Source organism: Spea bombifrons, chromosome 1, assembly GCF_027358695.1.
Source record: "Spea bombifrons isolate aSpeBom1 chromosome 1, aSpeBom1.2.pri, whole genome shotgun sequence".
Classification (NCBI taxonomy): Eukaryota; Metazoa; Chordata; class Amphibia; order Anura; family Pelobatidae; genus Spea; species Spea bombifrons.
This window is the reverse complement of record NC_071087.1, coordinates 150,773,588-150,798,252: the sequence shown is the minus strand read 5'-3', so window position 1 is coordinate 150,798,252 and position 24,665 is coordinate 150,773,588. Positions and strand designations below refer to the sequence as shown.

The 24,665-nt window shown below is 38.2% G+C and overlaps 1 protein-coding gene across 1 annotated transcript in view; it reads right to left on the bottom strand.

Annotated features, from left to right (window-relative positions):
- The window catches only part of HCN1 (hyperpolarization activated cyclic nucleotide gated potassium channel 1), a 130,945-nt gene that overhangs the window by 43,415 nt on the left and 62,865 nt on the right, over positions 1–24,665 (bottom strand). Inside the window, exon 3 of the mRNA XM_053448076.1 lies at positions 12,546–12,707. Within this exon, the coding sequence (XP_053304051.1) occupies positions 12,546–12,707 (162 nt within the window). The remainder of the gene's footprint in view (positions 1–12,545; positions 12,708–24,665) is intronic.

Genomic DNA, 24,665 nt, shown 5'->3' with positions numbered 1-24,665 from the left:
TATACAGTATTCTGTTTCATAGTTAACTATTATAGCCCAAGCTTCCAGTGACAATGAAATGAACAGTCAACCCACACAAATGTGACCTACCTATGAAGGGAACCATGAAGGGAAAGCTGGGCACATTACTGAACTGAATAAACTACATACATAGAGTTGCTTGTCACTTTATATTCTGAGATATTTAGATGAAAGTTAAATGAAATCTCACATATCCTCGCCTGAAACTCCCAATAAAAATAGTAAGAACCCCCATGAAGATTTTGTTAAATTAAATGAAAGGTATGTGTGAAGGGTCCCCATATTAACTACCCCTTCCATCAGAGGGAAAGGTGCAATAAAGTAAACCTCATCCCCTGCTTTGGGGCCATACTCCTAAGCAAGACCATACTGATAATTACCAATGTCAAGTCTGGGCATTCATTCAGTGACAAGAGATAAAAATACAGGACTACCTAAGGTTAGTAATTTATTCACACAAGCTTTAAATACAAATGATAGTTATAACTGTAAGAACATCAAAAATATTATGATATTGTTGTAGCCTGGTAAATGCGCAGTGCCAAATAAATTAAGCACATCCACATATCATAAAACCGATCCAAGTATATGTTTAACAGAAAAAGGTTAATCTATCTTCAAAAACTAATCTTGGTAGCTAGCTATTCCACTGCAAGTAGTGGATAAAGTAAATGCTTAATATGCCAATTCAACCCAATATACTGTATATTTATTCGGAATGTACATGCCCCTTTACTCCTGAAATATTTTGGATCACAATGTGATTTAATCAGTAGAGCTCTCTGTCTGCTGTGTCAATTAATATCTTAATAGTCTGCTTCATACAGGATGTGCCCGCTCTATCTCACCCTTTTAATCATCAACACTCTGTCTGCTACGACAATTAATATCTTATTACACATGCCCTCTTCGTATCGTTTTTAGATTATTGAAATAGATTTCAAAGTGTCTCCGTTACTTGCTTGGATTTTCATTCATCAGATGCTTCAAGATGTTATCTCTCTATGATCTTCTCATACGTTGTATAGCTATAAAGTCTATCTTGGCTCAAGATCTTGGTCACAATGTTGGTCCTTGCAAATGTCTGTGGGAACTTTTGTCTTGGGTCCAACTTGGTTCATGTATAGCTTATTTCTTCTAATACGGTAAGGTTTTTGAAATGATAGCTGAGTGACCCATTTATTGTTTTGACCCCCTTGCAAAGGTTCAGAGAAATTCTATAGAATCCCCCAATGGATTTGCCTCCTTCACCATCCCAGCTCCCAGGCTAGCAAAAGATGTGTTCTACTGAATACATCTCACGCTTGACAGAACTCATGTGTCTTATACTCACTGTCCATCAGCAACAGTGCTGGCACTCATGAGATGTCCAAGGTGTCTAACTTTCCTTCCACTAATTGGCTGCTTCAAACAGCCACAAGTGGTGAAAACACGGCCATGGTTTAGGACAGTGTTCTTTAGCTCTTAAACTGAAGCTTCTGCTTAAGATAAGTTCTTTATTTTTTTCACCTACAGGTTGAAGAGCACATACACATACCAATGTACTTACAATATATTTTAATATGCATCCATAGAATGTGTCGGTAGAAAGGAGCCATTCGGCCCATCTAGTCTGCTTAATCCCTGAATTAGCCCCTGGCTTTATCTTATATCTAGGATAGCCGTATGCCTATTACATGCCTGCTTAAACCTTTGCCCATCTAATTTAAAAGTCATCTTGTTGTGGTAGTTTTTCTTCTTTAAAATATAGTCTCTTCTTTTCTTGTGTTGATACCCTCTATGTATTTACATTTTTCTATCATACCCCCCTGTCACATTTTTCTTTTAGGCTATATAGGTTAAGATCCTTTAACCTGTCCTGGTAAGGTTTATCCTGCAATACATGAACCATTTTAGTAGCCCTTCTCTGAACGTTCTCCAACATATCTATATCCTTCTGGAGATACGGTCCTCCGTACTGTACACAATACTCCAAGTGAGGTCTCACCAGTGATCTGTACAACGGCATGAGCTCTTCCCTCTTTCTACTGCTAATACCTCTCCCTATACAACCAAACATTATCTACCTATCTTTAAGTCCTCTAAAATAATTACTCTTAAATCTTTTTTCCTCAAACGTTGAGGTTAGGACAGTATCAAATATTGTATACTCTGCCGTTGGGTTTTTGTGCCGCAGCTGCATTATCTTGCACTTAGTCACAGCTCTGGCCATATTTCCAGTTAACCTAAATCATTTGCCATTTGACTTATCCCTCCAGAAACATCAACCCCGTTGCAAATCTTAGTGTCATCAGCAGAAACGCATACCTTACCATCAAGACCGTCTGCCATATCACTAATAAAAATATTAACGATAATGGATCCATTCTTTATAGGTTGGTCTCTTAAATATCTTTAAAAGTCACATGGAATTGGAAAGCCAATTTCTGCTTAAGTTGTCTCTGCTCCACCTACAAAGCCTCAGGTGTTAGGTGTTTCACTAGTAGTTTTTGTGCCTAAGAGCTCCAGGAATGTACATCCACCCTGTCAGGACCCTACTGGTAGTCGGCGGGGGTCCTCATCCGGCGGCGACACCGCCGGGCGCCAGCGTCCTCGGCCACATTCCCGTCGGGTCCCAACCCGTCGGCGGCGGAGGTCCTCACCCGGCGGAGTCCCCGCCGAGCAACCATGTCCACGGGCCGCGTCCCCGGTCTCCGTTGCGGCGGCAGCCGCACACGGCAGACGCCGGGACCAGCAGTATGGCGGGGGGGCGTGTCCTGCGGTCCCAGACCGCTGCTGGCAGCCAGGGGGGCGTGTCTTGCGGTCCCAAACCTCACTGACAGCCAGGAGAGGCGTGTCCTGCGGTCTAACCGCAGAGGGGAGGGGTTAGGGACTAATTGACAGCCACAGAGAGAGGAGGGGTTTGAGGAGGAGTATCAATTAGGCGGGCTATTTAAACCTGCAACCCTGTACCTTCAGTACTTGGTTGTTCAAGTTCCCTACCGGATTCCTATACCCTGTAGCTGTTTATTCTCTATTTGGATTATACGGACTTTTGACCCTCGGCTGGATTTCTGGACTTTGTGTTTGGATTATCCTTGTTGTACTGCGTACCTTCTAATTTGATTACACGGACTTTTGACCCTTGGCTATATACTGGACTTTGTGTGTTGGATTGCCCTTTCCTTCACTCCCTTGCACCCGGTGTCTCTCTGCGCTGCGCTCCGAACCCCACTCAGCCTTGACACACCCTCTGACAATAGTGACATCAAGTACATATAACCATATATGTATATATTACTAAATATGGCCCAAAATAGAATAATCAATACACGATCAACCAGCAATTAACATTTCCATTTAAATATTAAATGTTGTTGTCAGGGAATTATCTCTGCATGTTTTCTATTTAGTTGGCCCAATAATTTTTACCACTTACCAAAGTATCAACTTTAAAAACTAAGCAGCACGATATCAACATAATGGAAGGAAATTATCAACCAGAAAACAGTGTTAAGACATAAAAGACTGCGTGATGCTGACAGTGACCTACTTTCATATGTAAGCTATTATATTTTCAAAGGTTGCAACTCACTTTGGCTAAAAAGCTTAAAAGAAATATCTCGACTAGTTTACTTTGTAGTTTATTTCCCTTCTCTTATTTTTTTAACCGTATATGTGATAGTCAACAAGTTGCCAAAATATATTTATCTACAGTTTGTTGCTTACACATTTCTGTATCCATGCAATGCAGTGTTATTGGTATAATGCTTTCCAGATTTCATTTCATATACTGTAGTTTGGAGTAGCCGTATTAGTCCAGGGTATAAGAAATGCTTTTGACTTGATAAAGGGAGGACTCCGAAAGCCTGTCTATTATTTTAAATACTGTTAGTCCAATAAAAAAGGTATTACAAGATTCTGCAACATTCTGGGTTTTTTTTACATTTCATATAGAAATCATTTGACTCTCAATAAACCTAACTACAGCATCACTTCGGTAAATTATAGATTGGACTAACACCGTCACTCCATGATCTACACTGTTTGTCAAATTCACTCTTCATGGAACTACTACAATTTTCACTCAGTTCTCCTAATTGTGTCGCCGTTGACGTCAATGGGGAATAAATTCATGATCCGAATTTCACAAGCCTGATTTTGCTTGCAAGTTGGCTCCTGATTACTGCACTTACTGGAAAAAAGACAAAGTGTGAAAAACATTACTCCAATATCTTGTGCATGTGGAAAAAGATCCACGGATGTTGTTACTATTCCATGGAGCCTGCAAAGCAATATGAGAATGTTCTTAAAATCATATTCCATATAATGTTAACTAGCTACTCACCTAGAATAACTTTGTAACTATATCCCATACATTTTAAAACCCATTCAATTGATTTTCGCTCATGGTTTGCCTCATATACCCAATGCATGAAGCTGTTTTGCTTATTTTAGAATAAAAAGGGCACTTTGTTCTGTTTGACATGTAATTGATGGGTCTACTTCTTTCAACCTTACTGGGAAATTGGCTCTCCTAATTCTTCTACGCTCTAGCTATTATCTAATCTATGTGTATGAAAAAATAACGATAACTGTTGAAATCAGCTGCAATATTGGCAGTATCGTTTTTAGATAAATTAAAGGTTCAGTTCGATAAACTGTATCCAATGAGACCCAATGAGTCCAGCAAAGCCATCTGCTTATGCTGTGTTGGAAACTGGGGTAATCTTGCCCCTATTTTCTTACTCCTGTGGTCAAGGTTGATATTATAAATACTCTGTGGTTACATTCAAGTTTACTTCTGCAGACACACAGATATGACAAGTCAACGTGTTACACCTTACAGTCACAAACAGATCAATATGTTTCTTAGATGAATAAGTAGCTGTGATTTTCAGTGACCCCTGTGATATGTTTGAGGCGTTATAAAAGCAATGCAAATCATGTTCTATGACAGGCACTCACAGTATGAGCTACAGATAGGTTGATGACATCATTCTAGATATAAAAACAGTTATGCCTAAATAAACTTTCCGGAATGTCTCATGTATATGTTCTAGCTACTTTCTTCTCATCTTTGATAATAGAGAGCATGGTGTCAATTCATCCTGTCTTCATACTAGCTTTAAAATAACTCATCAATTAGTTTTTAAATGTACTTTTCTGTCAACAAGTATAGTTTTTACTATATGCTAAATCTTTTTTTCTCTGAAATCTGAAATAAGGTAGTTTGTACCCAGCAGTGTCATTTTTATAGATAACCCTTGATAGAAGCCAGCTGGCTCCAAAAGGTCAAATCACTTAGTAATCTGAGAAATGGATGAAACTCCATGATTGTATGGTAATCAATGATCATCTACTTAGGAAAGAAAAAAACATAATAAAACTACTAGAAATCATGACTGGCACTGAACACAATACCAGAAAAAATCACATAAAGCAGAAATTCATTTTTACTACTACCTGCTGGTATTATTTGTCTTTAATTTAACTGTTTAATTCTTCATACATATATATGAATAATGTTTGGTGACGAGAAAAAACTCATACTGAAATAAGGGTATATATATATTAATTCTTCACATCTGTTTTTTGGGTTGTATGTTCGTTGGGTATTTGTAAGGAGAAATTGCTATAAAATAAAGTATTAAAAAACTAAAATCAGGAAGGTTATTTTCAATCATTAGCATTTCCAGAAAAAAACTGTGTCTTGTTCCGTGGCAGACAGGCTGGGAAACCCACTGTTCTGCAACATCTAAAATGAAAATATACACAATACTAAAGATATTAAATAAATACTCAATACCAATGTTCCATCTAATTTTTCTTAGGCACAATATCCGCACCGCATAAAGTATCAAAAAAATAATATATATATATATATATATATTTTATTGGGGAAAAACTGTTGTGCGCACAATTTTTGGACGTGTGCGCACAAGCGCACAGCTTAGAGGGAACACTGCTCTATACTGAGTATATATTCTCTAACAAGTATAATTAAATAGTTTAATATTAAATTAATTTATTCTAAATAGGGCAGTAATACAAATAAGATGAAGGTTAATCTTAGGATGTGGAACGTCACTGCAGGGTGCCTGAGCTCTGCCCAACCAAAGCCCAAGACACTTGAACCACTGTGTTTTGGATTATTAGGGATCCAAATTATAGTTTACCCAAGGACACCTTTCCTAGTCTTTTTAAAACTAGCTAACAGACAATCAATTTTCCATAAAATAACCTTTGACAAAAATCACTTAAAAGAAAAAATGTCGGTGCGCTAAGCTAGTCACAGGCTCAAATAATACAAATGTATAATACGAGGCCTACCAAACAGGTGTAAGCATGCTGCAAAAACAGTGTATTGGCTGTACAATGTAAACAAAAAACAAAAACTGTCTGCGCTTCTTACCCTAATAAAGTTGGCAACAAATATATAAACATAATATAAATGAGAGGTTTTGGTTATATGAATTGGCCAAAGCATAATTAAGCTCACCTCTCATTTATATTATGTTTACATATTTGTTGCCAACTTTATTAGGGTAAGAAGCGCAGACAGTTTTTGGTTTTTGTATACAAAAATCACTTAAACAGCTTTCTTCCGAATTATGTGGATGCATTTTTTCCAGGACATGTATACATTTCACATATAGCTGACTAGTACATGTTATTGTTTTTACATCTCACGTATTGTAATGGTCAAAAAAACAAATGAAAAATATGGGGAAAAAACTGTGTTTTGTTTTTGCATTTTGTTAGATGTGAAATGACAAATGAATATAAATATATTATACTGATTCTAATGCGTTGACGTTTATATTGTTATCAAGGAAAGAAAACTATTATACAAAATGTTATAATGTGATTTTTCCCATTAAACTGATTCTCAGTGTGCAGAATGTTGGCTATAAATACATGCGAGAAAACAATCCCTTGCAGACACAGAAGTGCGGTTTATTAAGGTATCGGAAAGAAAAGATCACCAAATTGCATTGCATAAAGAGCTAAGAAGAATGCGGTGTTAAAAAGGCAGTATTTAAAATAAAATTGAATTATATACCTATTAAACAACAGAATCGATTTAATCCAGCAGTTTCGGAGTTTGCAATAGTCATTCATTGCGTCCCCCCCAAATCACAAGAGGCGATGTAAATGGGATCTCAGCTGGATATTTTAATATAATTTCTTCCTGCTTCCACAAGCATGCAGAGCAGTGAGTCAGCGATCCACGCATTAACGTGAGAAAGATACTGTATTACACATCTGATCAGATTGGAAATCCTGCTACTGTAATTACAGATACTGTTTATTTTGTGAAAGCACATGTAGAACAGATTTAACTATCATGTACAGCGGGGCTCAGACTGAAAGGAAGGCACCTTTTGTCTTTGCACCAATTCATGGGTAGGAAATAAGACTTGCTTTATATTATATTGATTATTTCCCCCCCGAATAAATATTAAATTGTTGCCTGCAAGTTCATTATTTTGTATCTAGGCCACCTGGAGCTCTTCTGGGTAGAGTAGCTTTGTGTGTAGGTGAAGCTAGCTTCGCTTACAGGATGTAACTAGATGTATGAGCATACCTGGGAACTCTCCGGGTTTGACCTGGAGATCTCCTGGTGAAGCACCGCTTCTCGGGTTCTCCGGATCAACACCCGAATCTTCCGGGTCGTAGGAGCGGGGACTTCACACGCCCTGCTCCCCTCCCATTTTCCCTTTAAATGGGGTTGTTTCCTGCTGACATCAGTGGGATCTCCCACCAACATCATGGGAATGCCCACTGACGTCAGTGGGCAGTCCTGGCCACGTCCCGCAAGGGAAGACTCCGGGTAGCCGGAGTGAAGACGTTACCAGGTATGTGTATGAGAGGCAGCACTATCCACACAAGGACGAAGCCAGGACACCCTTAAATTAACTAGGAGTAAGCGGTGGAAGTAGGTTACTGGAGAAAGGGGAAGAATACCCGGAGATTCTAGGTCAAACCCAGAGAGTTCCCAGGTATGCTATTCACTTATATAAAGCAGTCCATGTGTATAAGTATTTGTACAGAACCACCATCAGGAATTTTGAGGCCCTGTACAACTTTACAACCCCCCCCCATGTTCCCTTTTCTTTCCCAGTCATCTAATTCCATTTTCTTGTCACATCAGTGTCATAGCCTCTTCTCCTAGTGTCTATACCCCTCTGCTGTCCTCTCCCCTGGTGTCTTTACCCTTCTGCCTTCCTGCCTCACCAGTGTCTGTACACCTCTGTCTGCCCCAGTGTCCATACCCACTTACCCCCTTTTTCCCCATGGTCCATCAATATTAGCCAACTAGTGTCCATCCCTCTATGTTAAATCCACCCTGTGCACATCCTTCCTGTGGGACCATGCTACAGCCTACTCTGGGAACAGCTCAACTTTAAGCTTACATGAAATGTGTGTGAATACATACAGAAATATTGTTATGGGCTCTTACAGTCTCTTTAAAGCCACTTCCATTGGGCAATTTTTTTAAATGGGAAGTCTTGTATATTTTTGATTAGTATCAGATAAAAAAAATGTGCTTTTTTTTAAAGGAATTCTAGTTTTTGCTCAGAATAATGTTTTAAGACTATGGAATGGCTTTTGTCTTAATCAGCCAGCTGGACACTCTGACTAACGATGTCGGTGGAGGAAATGACTTCATTACCGTTGCCATAAAGAATCAGGTCCACAGATTTATTGAATAAAATCAGGTTTTTGATAATATTAACCTACATTACTGTACACGACACTGGAATTTATACTCGAAAAACAAGGGCATGGAACTTTCCCTTTAACTGGCTTCTTGTATTTGAAGAAACGTGGCCAAGTCTGACAGGTTTTTTTTTGTAACTATTGCAAAAAAACAGAGACTACATGACTCAGCTGGGAGCAGATGTCACATCAAGACCCATTCCATGTTGATATTACTCTTGGACTGCTTGTGCACGCTTATATGAATAATATACTTTGCTTTTAACAATCTTCTACTGCTCATTTAACACTCTACATTTAGTAAAAAAAATAAGATTCTTCCCATATAGGTGGAAAATGGAGACCCTTTCAAATATTATTATTTCTGCCACCCCTTGTATATAGTACTGCGTAGATGTTGCGTTCATGAATGTGCTTGTTTTTTTTATTTTTACTTTTTTGTAGCATGTATTTGGAAAGATACGTTGCTATTATTCTGAAAGCCGAAGCTCTGTTTCATACCATAAATGAATGCCATGAAATTACCATGAAAAAAAGTTGGTGAATAACTGAATTTAAAACAGGAGATTGACTTGTTATTACTGTCTCTGAAAAAAAAACCCAAAATGAATGAAAGAAAGTCAGTTTTCACATTATGCGGTGCTAATCCGTTGCTAATCCAGGCTTAACCAAACCATTACAGATCACATTAAAATGTTACCAATCCATGATAAATTATTTATACCAACTCTAGTCAGTAGGTGTCAGCATGGCGCAAATGAAATTAAGCAGGAATATCAAAATAAAGTATATTGAAATGTACATTTTTGTGTTACCCAACCAGTACAAAACAGGTTTTAGTAAATATATTGTCAAATTTGTATCAGGGTGATGCACCACTAAACTAATACATTATTACATTTCGGTTTTATTCTATGCTAGAGTTCTGCAAATGGAACAAAAGCAATTCGGACAAACATTTTGTTTAGTTGTTGGCTATTTTGTTTTTGGACCATGAATTTAGTTTCCTGCTGTTTCGGATCATACGGAAATTCTCATTCACTCTCTCATGCTCTCTCTGAATGTCTTCCTGCCTTCTCCCTGACCGATTCCTTGTTCCTGTCTCCTTACCCTGCAGCTCTGCTTCTTCTGGACCCTCCTGACACATCCTCTCACTGATTTGTGGAACTAAGGACAGGCTGTGCCCTTGGCGCCACCCTTCTGTGGAAATACACAGAGGGTGGGGCTTTTGGGTGCACCACCTCCCCATTCCTAAAATCAAGAGAGAGGGTGTGCCTGGATGCTTCGCCATTTTGAGGAAGTTCAGAGGCCAGAACAATGAAGACAGGTTTACTGAGAAAAAGAAGCGTTTCTGTACCTCTTTTTCTCCGTTAATCTATCTGCATTATTATGGCCTCTCTGTGCACCCCCGAAGGTCATGTCCACAAAGCAGCGGACGAAGAAAAAAGTCAGATGAACAAGAAAAGAAATGGAGCTGGAAGGCAAGGAGAAATTAATGAAACATTCATAGAGAGCATGAGAGAGTGGGTGAGATTGTGAGTGAACGTGATGAGAGTGGGTGAGAATGAAAGAACCAATAAAACTCAAATGAAAATTCAGAGCTTTTTGCTTCATTTTCGTTTGTTTTGTTTGGTGTCCCTTCTCATTTTCAGTGATTCATATGAATGGACATAATTGCCAAATTTCATTAAAATTGGAATTCAGATGAATTCGAATGCACAAGTCTATTCCACATAATCTCGATGTTAGACTGTTTCTAACTTCAGTACTATTGAATCTATGTATCTGTACATTTTTCACCTTTACTTAAACTATTCTAATGTATAAGAATAACTTGCTTGGTACAATAAGGCTCAGCAGCTGCATTCATAATGTGGAAGGAGATACAGGAGACCCATGACCGTAACCTGGATCTCAATGTCATATGTTCCCTGGTTATGTATATGACAAATAGTCAACAAATGGAGCAAGACATTGATGAGCAGATCTTCTGGTACATACTCAACATTCACCCGCCTTTTAATAGTCCATTTAAACAACAGTGTTTACAGTGGCACTGAGCTGTTATTAGGTCTCATTAGACTTGCCAACAAACAGAATACAGAAACAGTAATTTAAGCTTAAATTGGGTCAATTAAAGTAACTGTAGTGTAATAGGATGTAAGGAAAACACAATAGTTTATTTTCATTGACATACAACAATTTCTAAATATTAAAGATTTCTGTAATAAAGCATTTTCTTACCATGGCATTTAATGCAACATGTTTAGTAATCCCATTGCAACCCCATTACAAAAAAAGATAGGTATAAGCGGTGTGGTCCTTGAATCTAGCAGAAAACCCAATATTAGCACCTAGCCCCAATGACAATTCATTAAAGAACAACTCTTACAAACATTTGGTTTTGTTCCTTTTCCCTGAGTTTCCTTTGGTGTAAAGCGCTGGCAACCAGGGCCACCATGAGGGGGTATGCCTGTTACTATGTATGTATGTTAGTACATGTGCGTAAGTATGTTACTGTGGGTGTGCAAGTATGATGCTGTTTGTGTTGGTATGTTACTGTGTGTGTGCATGTTAGTATGTTACTGTGTGTGTGTGTGTGTGAACATATTTGTTACTATATATGTGTAGGTATATTACTGTATGTGTGTAAGCATGTTACTGTGTGTAAGTACATATGTTAGTGTGTGTGTAAGTATGTTAGTTAGAATTGTGCGAATGGATCAAAAACGATTCAGACTAATTTTGCATTGTGTTAAAGATCAACCCTTACAAACATATGCTTTCTTCGATTTTGTTCAGTTTTCCCTGTAACCCCTTTGCATGTTACCTTCAGTCAATTCTGAGTTTCCTTTGATGTAAAGCACTTGCAATTAGGGCCACCATCAGGGGGTATGCCCGGTACTGTGTATGTATGTTAGTATATGTGTGTGTAAGTATGTCACAGTGGGTGTACAAGTATGATACTGTGTGGGTTGGTATTTTACTGTGTGTGTGAAAACATATGTTACTATATGTGTGTGGGTATATCACTGTATGTGTGCGTAAGTATGTTAGTATGTTACCGTGTTGTGTTAGAATGTGTGTATTGGTGTATGGTGTCAGCATCCCTGTGCATCAGTGTATGGTGTTAGTGTATGGTCTGTGCATGAGTCTGTGTGTATTTGATATTAGTATGTTGTGAGTGTCAGTGTTTGGTGTTATCAAGAATGTGTGAGCGTATGGCATTGGGATGTTAGAGTAAGCCTAAGTTTAGTGGCAACTGGGAGAGGGATAGAAGGAGCAGAAAAGGGATGTGTGCATGTGTATGTAAGTGTACAGTGTTAGAGTGAGTTTGCATGTTAGTATGTATGCATATTTGTTGAGGGGGCCCTGAAGAAATACTGCACCCAGATGCCACTTATTCTAGGCTCACCCCTGCTCTCATAAAGTGTGCTTCTGGCAAGATCGTAAGGCAGGGTGATTGGTGGGACAATCTGATGAGAGGGGCATGGGGACCCAGGCATCCCCACTGCTCACAAAAGCTATACATTAACACGTACATTGGCATAAAGGAATGCTATACAAAACATCTGGCTCTGCCCTGTTTGGAATGAAATAATATAGACTTGTTTAAGTACACATAACACATGCTAATAGTAATGCCAAGAGCCCGAAGAGGTTTATTATTTTTGTGGAAGAGCTTCTATCCATATTTTGGATTATTTAATTATGCAATTGTCTTTATAATTTATAATTTCACTATTCACTCATCTTTCCCTATTCACATTAAACAAGTGCATCCTTACCATGACCAAAAATATTTTATAGATACTTACAACCATGTTGTTTAAGGATACCCAACAATCTTGGGGGAATTCCTGAAGGAGAGGGACCAGAAACTGAAGACAGCCATCCCAGTGGCAGAGAAGCAGCATCATCCCAATGAGATTAAATATTCTGACAACAGCACTGGCCAGGTCATAGGTCATGTGAAAAATCTGTTAATGACAAATCACAGGAAGAGCTCGTTTACATTTAGAATGCCCCTTTTTAGTCACAAAATAAATATTTAAACTGTAATAAACAGTTTTATGATCGAGTCCAGGAACCTTTTTTAATGTATTATTCACTTGTAAACATTGGAACCACATTCTTTCACCACTATTATTATTATTTATTGATTTTTATAGTGCCATCATATCCCTCAGAGCTGTTAAGTGGGTAAACGGGACATAACAGATCAGTGCATCACATAACGATTCAGACTTACAGTCTAAGCATTAACTTCTGTCACACCATGGCTTGCCAAATAATTAGGAGTTAAGCTTTAACGAGCCATCATCTCACAATAATACATAATAAAACAACGCAAGATTTATTTAGTGATGAAATATTTGGATAGTATTTGGAAAGTAGATAAGTGATTTTGTATGTATGGCATCACAAGCTATAGCAGATTAGATAAATAATGATTTTGTGTTGTATGAAACAATTATGTAGTAATTTGCTCCATACTATTAATTGTACTATACCACCCATCTTGACATAAGCTGTGCTTTGTATTGGAATATCTTACATTTTAATATGAATTATAAGGACAGAATTGTAAGGACAGTTCACAGAATTATAGAATTAGGGTGAATCCATATAAAGACTCGGTTTGCTGGTAGGGAGTTATTTTCTGTGACATATCACTTTGTTTCTAATAAAAAGTTGATCTTGAGGGATCCTTAAGCATTGCATCTAAGGCTGCTTGTGTTGCCAGTGTTTATAAGAGGGTAAATAATAATAAAAAAAATGAATGTCGCATATGAGTTAAGTTCACAACTACAATAGATTAATTAAGCAGAACAAGTAAGCAGGTTAATATGATTAATTAACCAGAAAAATGTTACAGGTTAACTGGGTTAACTATCCAGAATGAGTGAGATCCCTTATTAAGTTGGAGAAGCCAGAAGCAGTCAGTCTTGTAGCCAGGGAAGCCAATCTACTAAGGCATGGAAAAAACTCTCAGGGGAGTCAGAGCTGTTCATTTAATGCGGTTGGATGATAGACTTCATTGGTCAACTCCAAGGAAGGCAGCAGTAAGTGTTCCTTCACCAATCACAGTGACAGTTTATGTCCACTTTTTGTGGTTCGAGGGTCTGAAGTCTCAATCTACTGATCACTGAACAGATAACAGAGAATTATCAATTTCATAGAGACTCACATTCATCACTCAGATATCCAATAGAATTTCGGACTATATATTGCCTGAGGTGCAGCAGAAGTGGTAGAAATGTATAGTGTTTAATCATGTGTAGGAAAGGGATGAAGCTATCATTGACACAAAAGATATCAATGTGTGTGAATGGTGTTAGGATGAGTTTGTGTAGAAGTATTTGGTGTCAGCGTGTGTGTGTGTGTGTGAAGGTGCTAGTGTATGTTAGCGTTAATGTGTGTATGGTGCTAGAGTTTGCCTAGGGTTGAGCCTATGGTTAGTGGTGCAAGGGAGAGTGGATAGGTAGATGGAGTGTGTATATCTGTAAGTGTATGAAGTTAGAGAGAATTTTAGAGCGAGTTTGTGTGTTAGTATGTATATGCTTTCTAGTTATACGGGTGGGGGCTATAAAAATATTTCACCAGACAAAGTCACCAAAAATACCACATGAATGAACAACGTCGGCCTCTGGGGTTTTTTCATACTAAACTACATTACTGTATATAGTATCGTAGTTACAGCCCAAAGAAAAATATAAATTTTTCTGTGGGACTTCCCCTAAAACCTTGGGCTATAATAAAACCTCGTTACATCTAAACTGAAAAGGTAAAACACTACTAAAATTATTAAAATGGACAATGTCAATAAGCATGAACAAATATCTCTTCTACATGTATTTACAGTACGTGAAAGTTGTGACTATAAACGCACTACAAGTGAATAAATAAAACATGATGATTCATTTGTATGTTAACGATCGGACTTAAATTTAAATCCTTTGATCTAAATTTTGCACTAGCGCTGGTTTGTTTTCCAAGCTATTGATTTAAGCTTCTTATAGTGTAGTTCATATTGATTGATGTTACCTTCGTAAAAACTACTAACAAATAAGCTTTAATGGAGGTACTATATAACTTGTAACGATCAACCAGCATCCTAAAAGAAACATGAGAAAAAAAAGAGTCTGAATGTCGGCCTATGACATCATGAGTTTTTCACAACATTTAGGTCATGTAGGAATGTGCCAGCTCAAACAGTCTGCTAAGCATGAGTGGGATGAGATGATGTGGGAAGACGCCTTGGGCAACGGTCATAACTGGGTCAGAAGAGGCATGTGGCCATGCTTGACGCCCACTTTCCATTGCTCCCCATCCAGTTTCCTACCGCTAAAAGCTCCCTGGCGCAGGATACTCACCAAGAGAGGGACAGCTCCAGGTAACCTATCCTTGGGAGTTCCCAGACAGAGCAATAGGAGGAGAGTAAAGACTAAGTAGGTAATTTTGTTACGTGAGGAAAATATATTGAGGAGCAGAGTCGTGGAAGCTTTATTTCAGAAAGAAACCACTAGTGAAGTCTGTAGGTACAGTGAGAGTGAGAATGGGTTAACCAACTTGTGAAAGAAGTGAAAATAACTTAAAAAAACCTGTAGCTTTCTTCCTTTAACTCAGTTTAATGGATTCGACCTGGCTGCCCGTGAAATATTTTAACAGTTTTATTGTTCGCATGCATTTAACCAGGTCACACACTGTATATCCACACTATAAAAACAACCATGAACTATAAAAAATATAAACATAGAAGTGGAGCAGCAGATAAGGAACGATGACAGAGAAAGATTACTCTAGCTGTGGCGTTGAGGATGGATTGGAGAGGTGAAAGAGGGGAGATGTGGAGACCTGTTAGTAATGAGTTGCAATAATCCAGATGGGAAATCACAAATGGATTAATATTTTGGTTTGGTTTGTTGTGAGAAGAATTGGCAAATTTGGAAGATGTTTTTCTGTTGAAGGCAGCAGGATTTTGGTGAGGGACTGAATGTGAGGGACGAAGGAGAGAGCAGGATGGTGAGATAACATAAGCTCAGTAATAACAGAAGTATCTGATATATTATTACACAGTTTGAAATAAAGCAACGTATGGGAAGAAATAATGCCAGACCCACCGAGTGATTTGATCACAATAACTTGTTTTGACTTTAGCTACCAAAATGTTTCCTAACTGTTCAAATTAATGTTGCATTAATTAAATGAAACATAAATACATTTATATCATAGTCACCTGATTACTAATTTTGCGCATCAACTCATTAACTAAATTATTTGGGTTTAAATAATTTATGAGTTGAATTCTATTTAACTGTATGCATAATGAATTTTTAAATGAAGGTTAGCAATACATTCACATATTTACACGACATTATGTGACATCACTGTGTATGCACACCCTCAACCTGACCAGTCAGGCTCTCTCCACTTAATCTTATGTGGCCTTTAAGTGTCTGCGCCAACTGCACCATGGTTTGCCCCAATGAAGGCACTGCTGAGATAAAGCACCTGTCTCATGCACACATTTTCATTTATTGATTCTTTATTACCGTATTTGCCTGATTATAAGACGACCCCCCAAAATCTGAATACTAATTTAGGAAAAAAAAGAAAAAGCCTGAATATAAGACGACCATGTCAGTGAGGAGAGTTTTCCGCCCCGGTGTGACGAATTCTCTCTGACAGTCGGGGAAGGTCTCGGCGATGGACGCAGACAACCACCGCTGCTAACCGCACCTCCTCCTGGCTGCAACGGAAGTTGTCTACGCAAATCGCGTAGACGTCTACACGCTGCCCCGACTACACACCATGGAATCAGAAGCACCGGTAAGTTTGGGGGGCATAAGACAGGAGGATCCAGGTCCCCTGCATCGCTGCGGGGGATCTGGATCTTAGTCTCATAGTCAGACCTATTTGAGGTCTGATTATAAGACGATCGCGATTATAAGAGAAAGGGTCCTTTTCAGAGCATTTGCTCTGAAAAAAACCTTGTCTTATAATCGGGCAAATACGGTAAATAGAATTTTTTAAAAGACAAATAAAAAAACATCAGCACATCTAGTCTGCCCAGTTGTCCTGATGTAAAGACTCAGGTCTTAATCAGTCCTTGACCTTGTCTTAGATTGAGGATAGCTTTATGCCTATCCCATGCATGTTTAGGTTCCCACACTGTATTAGCCTCTTAGCGCTTCTGATGGGAGGCTGTTCCATTTTTTCCACTACCCCCTATGTAAACTTCTAAACTATAGCAAGGGCAACACTGCTCAATGCGCACAATCATATTTGCCAAAATAGACTCCATAAGCGCAGTGAAAGGATACAGTCAAGGTGCAAATGCTGTCTTAAGCTGACATTACTCCAGACACGTTGCTGGTAGTTTTGGAAGTAAGGTGTTTTAATCAGGCACCGCGCATGCATTAAAGAAGCAGAGAGTGGTGAGAGTTGTGAGTGGTGTGACCCATGAATTCACAACTTGAAATATTATACCAACGCTTGCAGATAACAAAGACATAAACAGCACTGACCTAGATCCAAAACGTAATCATCTTCGTATTTTATATTGTGAAATTATTTTTAGGATCCACATATAGAGCTGCTTATTGATAAAACACGTTCCACCTTTTTATACCTAAAAAATATTTTTTAGAGATGGCTTTTTTCCTGAACAGTTTGTACATTGTGACCTACTTTTGCTTCAACTTTAAAAAGAGGTCTTAATAATTTCATATAAGTTTACAGGTTTTTTTTTGTTGTTTTTTTTTTTTTAAAAACAGATTACATTTTTTCCTAGTATTCCATTCATTACTCGTATTTCCTTCAAAAGACCTTTTCAAGCTAACTCATCAAAAAATTTGGCTTAACCCCTTCAGCACCAGCCTATTTTTCACATATTTGTACCCTTCATAACCGAGGCAGTGTTTGTGTTTAGCTCGAATTTTCCTTCTTCATTTAGTGTACCCACATAAATTATATATTTCAGGACAAGAAGGGCTTTCTTTAGATATTTTGATCATATCATCTAATTTACTATATAAAAAAAAAATATGGGGAAGTTTGGAAAATATACAACTTTTTCGGACTTTTATTTGAAAAATCTTTTTAAAAAAGCAAATGAAAAAATCTGCTAAATAGATTCTAATATTTGTCCTGAGTTTGAAATATTTTAGGTTATAAGTACAATTAGTGTATTTTTATTTCAAAATATAACATTTTCAATGGTTTTTAAAAATTAGCGATGGTGACATTGTAACGCCATCTGTCATAAACCCCTGAATCAACCCGTAGAATCAAAGGTAGACAAACCAAGGTATTCAACTCGGGGTATTATTTTTCATGCAATTTTCTTCATACAAATTGGAATTCAGGTATAACGCTTATAAGAATTTAAAGGGTTACTAAGAAACAACACCCATAAAGTAACACATATGGGTTCAGCAACATCTCCTGAGTACAGTGATATCACCCATTAATACGTTTGTCAAGTTGCTTGCAGGCTAAAAGGCCATGCGCAATCAGTTTAAATTTTTACATTTGGTCATCCTGCGCCCATCGGGACATCTTTGAAGCAGGCCGATTCAATTTACCCCCCATCAAACCATATGCTGGTGTTTTAACACGTTTCATGCACTAATTCTACAACCAGCGTTTGCCAAGGTTTGCGGTAGTAGTTTAATTACACAAAAAATTACTATCACAAACTTTGACAAAGGCTGGTGGCAGAATTAGTGAATGGAAAGTGTTAAAATACCACCATCGTTGATAGCTTCCTCTTACAAACAGCAGGGTGCTGCCATATTGAAAAACATCCCTTTTTCAAAAGGGCAAATTTGATCATTTTTTTTTTGCGTTGCTGAATGCCTTGATGTCGAGGCACTGCAGCAACATCGCTTCAGCAAAAAAAACCAAAAAAACACACAATTGTTTATTGCTTTCTAAGCTCGTTTAACCCAATAACAGGCCAGGCATGTCATTGGCCTTAATTGCATGTTTTTTGGTCGTTAAGAGTTTAATCTGAAATGTTTAATGACATTTCATTAAATATATCACATTAGTCTGTAGTTACACTACCACTGTAGTAGTATAAATGTATGGAAAGACACTAGTTTAGCTCTAGAATATATAAGTAGGTAAATGTTCCAAACGCATCACTTGCCGGTTCTGAGACATCACTGTCTTCAAGTCGTAGCCACAAAGAATGACTTGCTTAACCTTGTGAATTCTAGATCAGGCAGAGCAAGAAATACCCAGCGAACACCATAAAAAACATCTATCTAAGGATTTCGTCATATATTGCTTAGTCCACCACTACGTCAACGTACCCCAAGAGCCCTTTCTAATTTTACATGGCTATATTGCTTACCAAGGAGTTGAATCAGTGGGACCGCACCGCATTTTAACCCACTGACACTCTCAAGCAAGTTAAAGCCTTCCCTGGACACAATTAATAAGGGAACCTGTGTAGCAGGTAAGGCGCTGGGTCTAAATCAGTTCTGGGTCTAAATGGGTCTAAAATCTAAAATATTAAATTTGCTATTAATTGTATACATGTTCCAAACTGTATCTTAACCATTAGATTGTCAGTCGGTATCATCCGTCTAATTAACCTATTAATTTTTTTGTCCTTACTTCCAGTTTCCAATATAAATCACTAATACGAAAGGAAGTTACAGAATCACGACTGACTTCCAAATGTGTCTTGTTAATAATTGATCCACTGCTAAATATTGAACTAATAATTAAGGATGAACACTTCTGTTAAAAAATCTATATTAAGTTTGGTTGTAGTTAAAAAACTGTGAATTAAGGGCAGCAGAAGGCAGCTATACAGTATCAAAAAATTAGTTATAGTTCCTTTAAAAATCAGGAAAACTTAATTGAAATCCAGAATGGATACGTGTGGTGGAAATGGAGAAAACCTGCCTCTGTAGAGATCGCCACGTGAGCTGTGCTAAGTGACAGCATCTGCTCAAAGTCACTCGTCTTAAGTGATGAGTTGTGTTTTCTCCCTCTCCAATGTGCTCTTGTACATTAAGTACATATTTTTGGGGCAAAACATGTGTATATAAAAATTTGACTGCAGTTGGTGCAGGCATTCATTGGTTACTGGAGATAGAAATTAGACTTCTGTCTCATTTAACTCCTCAAAAGGTTATTTCTGGTGAAAGCATGGAGCATACTCCAGTATGCTTCTTGCACATGCTCAGTACATCTCCCATTTTTGTTAATGGGAGCTGATTTTCTATTGAAATGAATGGGTGTAGAAGCAGCCAATCACACGAATGAACACAGATAAACTGACACCAGATTTCTGGTTCGTTCTTTACTTTCCCCTCAGGACCCAAAGCAACCACCACTAACCCTAACCGGTCACCCCAAAATTCCCAGTTTAAAAGGCTGCTACCACCAAGTCATCTTTTAGGATTTTAAAATCCCTGGAAGGCTTCGGTAACCACCAACATACTATTTCCCAATTATGCCGGAAAAACAAATTTAGTAAAAGGTTCGCTACAATAATCCAACCACCCTGGTAACGTGGTATAAAGGACTATCTCCAGGCTGAGTTCAATTAGAGGGCAAAGACAGAACTGATTAATTTAATATTTAATCAGGGAAAAAAGGTCACAGTGCTTTTTATACAAAAATGCATGTAAAAGGACACATAAAAATGCATGGTATGTTTGGTCTCCCTGAAACCACCACATCACAGGCATTGTAATGTATGATGGGGCCAAAAAGTTATGCCTCCATCATTTTTTGGACATTATGCCATCCATAATTATGTCCATTGATTGAGCTCTCCACCTGCCAGGGAGATGTAGCCAGGATATCTGGCCATTTGCCCCTTGACTGGTAACATCTTCCTTTGAAAGATAACAATCCCCAACATTCACAATCAAGTTTTGTATTGGGCCCTGGCTCCAAAGGGAAAGTTGTGAACAAATTTTAGTTGACTGAGCCATGCAGTCATATCCATTAACCCATTCTGTGCCGATTTAACTCACGACACTGTTCATTTAAGAAAATAACAATGCAGCATCTAGGAGTTCTGATGTGTTTTAAATTTCAGATTATTTTTAGAAAAATGGTTATTGATAAAAGCCACAAAGAATGCCATTAGTGAGTATCCTGCTGACTTCCTAAAAGCATTCACTAAGCTTATCTATATTGTTTTGTATACTACGATAGGATTACAGAGACAAATATATACCGATATATATATATATATATATATTTGTCTCTGTCATCGTATCTTAGAATATATATATATAAAGTTAAAGGTCCAGCATCTCATCTTTTATGATATTCTCTCCATCTGATTTGCACTACTGTTTTATTTGACCAAGCAATATTTTACATTACCCTAGAACTAATTGAAAGCAAGTTGTTTCGCATATTACTGTTTCTGCACGAACATTTTTAATTTGGAGTGTTGAAAAGAAAAGTATAGAATTAATCACAAAGCACAGAATTCTTTTGTAATAAAACACAATTTGCTAGACGTTGACTAAGCAGTAACTGCTAAAGAAGACTATTGAAAACCCCGTTCAAAAGAGTCCCCAAGTAATGGATAAAATAGATGGAAATAATGGAATTTTCACACTCCAGTTCTTCTTTGTTTCCAAGCACGCCAACAATCATTTATTTTTTGTTAGGAATCAGTGAAGCAAATGTGAAGGCTACCAATAGGGCAGGAACAACAACATATTTACCTTGGGCACTGCCCTAGGCCTGACCCAGTGCCTCCAGCCGAGAGCTGGTATGTGACATGATATGCCAGCACTCTAATTTTATGGGGTAGGGTGATCAGAGTTCTCTCTTGTAACCAGCCTCTGAGCACTATGGAGCCTGATTGTTCCATCGGATGATCAGCCCCTGCATTTGCAGCAGAGGTGCTGCCACCTAGTCGAACACAACCTTGAATGACAAATGTATTTTGAGATGCTATATTGTTGGGACAAAGGGTCAGCCTAAGGTTAGTGGCACCTGTGTGCAGTATATCTTTGGCACCTACACCTAATAACATTAAAATGCACTCTATCACCATACACACATACTATCTCCCTCCTCTCCTTCATATCACTAAACCTAGACTCACCCCTGACACACTCTAACACCATACACTAACAACCCCCCACCACCACAGCCTTTATAAACAGCCTTTATAAAGGTTATTTAGAGCTAATGTATGACAGAATAGGCTCTATCTCTTATTTGAATTTGTCTTAGCATAATGTGTTCTGAATTTGGCTGCGGCTCCATGATAATGGGAAACCAATGATAAACTTTAGACAAAAATGATCTTTTTTTTAGAATGGACAGTGCCTATCGGTGCCCAAGATCTCTGTGCCTCTCTTTCTACCACCACTGTCTCTGTTTGTCTAGGAGCCCAGAATGCAAGAGAAGCAGCAGAGCTGCAGAAAAGGAGTCAGGGACACAGAAGCGGTTAGCGGTAGGGAGACATTGAACGAGAGTGTGTGAGAGAGTGTGAGAGTGTGTGAGAGTATGTGAGAGTGTGTGAGAGTATGTGAGAGTGTGTGAGAGTATGTGAGAGTGTGTGAGAGTATGAGAGCAAGGAAAGCAACAAGAATTTGAAGCTCTCAGCTTGGTTTTTGTTTGGTTTGGTTGGGGTCCCTCCTCTTTTTCTGACATTCATACAAATTAACAAATTTGGCAAAGTTCGGTAAAGTTAGAATACATACAAATCTGATGTGAAAATAACATACATTATTCTACTTTACATAAATAGATATCAGTGAGATAGAAAATCACAAAAAAAGTCTTGGTAAAGTGCTGACCTCTAGCCCCCAAGTACTCTTTAGCCTTTGATTCACCCTCATAAAGTAATTCTATTTATATGCAGCAACTAAGTTACAGAGGTTTATGCAACACATAATGCATCTGATACTTCAATGGTGACTGAATGACCCATGTTCATTATTTTGCGTGTGTTCTTTTTGTGTTCTTGTGCTGTTAGCTGCCCTGCCATTAAGAGTTAAAAGAAGCAACACCTTTACTATATATTATTAACTTGATTGCATAGGTTTATATTTATTTTACTTATTTTCACATACAATACAATAATTGTGTTTGGTAGTTGTGTGGTAAAATCAGAATAGATTTCATTAAAGCAAGGTTAGGAGGTCAGTTTACAGCCGAGGAACACATGCAGATTTAAATCAGTAAAGAACTAAAGCTGGCAAATCTCTCCATGAGACAGGCACGCTTCCAGCTGCTAGAAACAGCCAGTGGGCACAACCGATCCAGCTCTGGAGCAGCAGACCCGGTGAGTGTAGGGTGCTGTTGGCCACCGGACCACACCAGGGATTTGCCCCGTGTGCCAGATGGCAAGTCTGGGCTTAGGTTGAAGTAGGCTGCGTCAGGGATCAATTGATACTTGTACACTGTTATGCTTCCCCATCACAAGCAGCTACCAGGGAAATATGCAAGGAGAATTCCTAAATTGAATGCTGCTTGTTTCACAGAGAAACAGGGATCAGTGAAGCAGACAAAATTTGCCCCACTGCTCTTTTGAAAAAAGTTGCCCTTGTCTGACCCTTTAAATACTATGTGTTCCTTGTTGGAACAAGTTGGGTCAAAACCCTCTTGCCTATCTCCCTAGCATTACATACCTCCCAAATACTCCATCCAACATGCAACCAGTAACTAATTACAAAGTAGTCTCCCTTAACCAACCCACTCTACTGTAGAACAGTGGTTCCCAACCCAGTCCTTAAGGTACACTAATAATAAGCGGTATTATGGGCTTTGCTAGGGAAAACCTCAATCACGACTCCCACATGGCCACCTTGCACCCTATCGAAGGGCAGCACCATCGTATGACATCCATTCCAGTGCTCCACTTCAATAGGTCATAAGGTGGCTGCAGATACAAATCTCTGCCCCTACAAAGCATCTTGCTGGGGATAAACTGGGGTGTCTAAACATTATTCATACACACAACACACCTGAAAACTACTCCCACATTCATCACATGAAAAGCCTACATAAAACCTGCCCTGAGATTTTCTGGTACAGCTGGAGCCTTCTTGATCAGAATATAATACCAGCACCCCTTGACCCTCTTTGTGGGATGAGACAAAAAAGTCTTACAATGCAACAACTTTTAGACATTCCTGAAAAAGGAATTCAACAAACAGCAAATTGTCAACTAGAACAATGGATTTTGTACACAGGGATGAATATATTTGCCCATACAGGTTGTGATTAGGTCCACTTTTATCCTAATTAGGGATTTATAGAAAGTGTCGAGCTTTTTGCCTCCCATACATGAGCTATTTTCAGCTTGCTAGCGTTTTGTCATTGCTTGCAAGCTTCTTGCTTACATGCTGACCAGCAGGCAACGTTACCAAAGAGCAACTTATTTCAAGGGACTGTCACCTCCACTGAGCTCATGGATTAAAGGGTTTACTGACATTAACCTCTGTGTCCTTTAAACGTGCAACACGTGATGTATTATTGTTCTTTGCCGATTTAAGGGGTTCACGTGATAAAAGGAAAGTTACTGTTTTAACAAATGTTACAATGTTTGATAAATAAAGTATGTTTTTATTAATGACCAGATCCCTCTTTACTTTCTGTCTCTGCTTATACTGTATTCAGAATGCACAGCACTGCATAATCTACAAAAATAACTAATATTACGTTATCTACTTCTCTGTAATACTATCATTTCACCTCTGTAAGTTTTTCAGCTAATTTTTTACCTCTAATTCACTTACACGCATTCATTACCTGATTTCAACATTAGTCAAAGCTGAATTCAGAATTCAACTATGTAATTCCTAAATCTGTGCCCGAACTGTTCGAACCCCCACTATGAAAAAACTTTGCCATTTTATTAACCTAACACAATTATATAAGGCTAAACAGTCATGTAACTTCTATGTTTCCAAAAAACAACAACAAAAAAA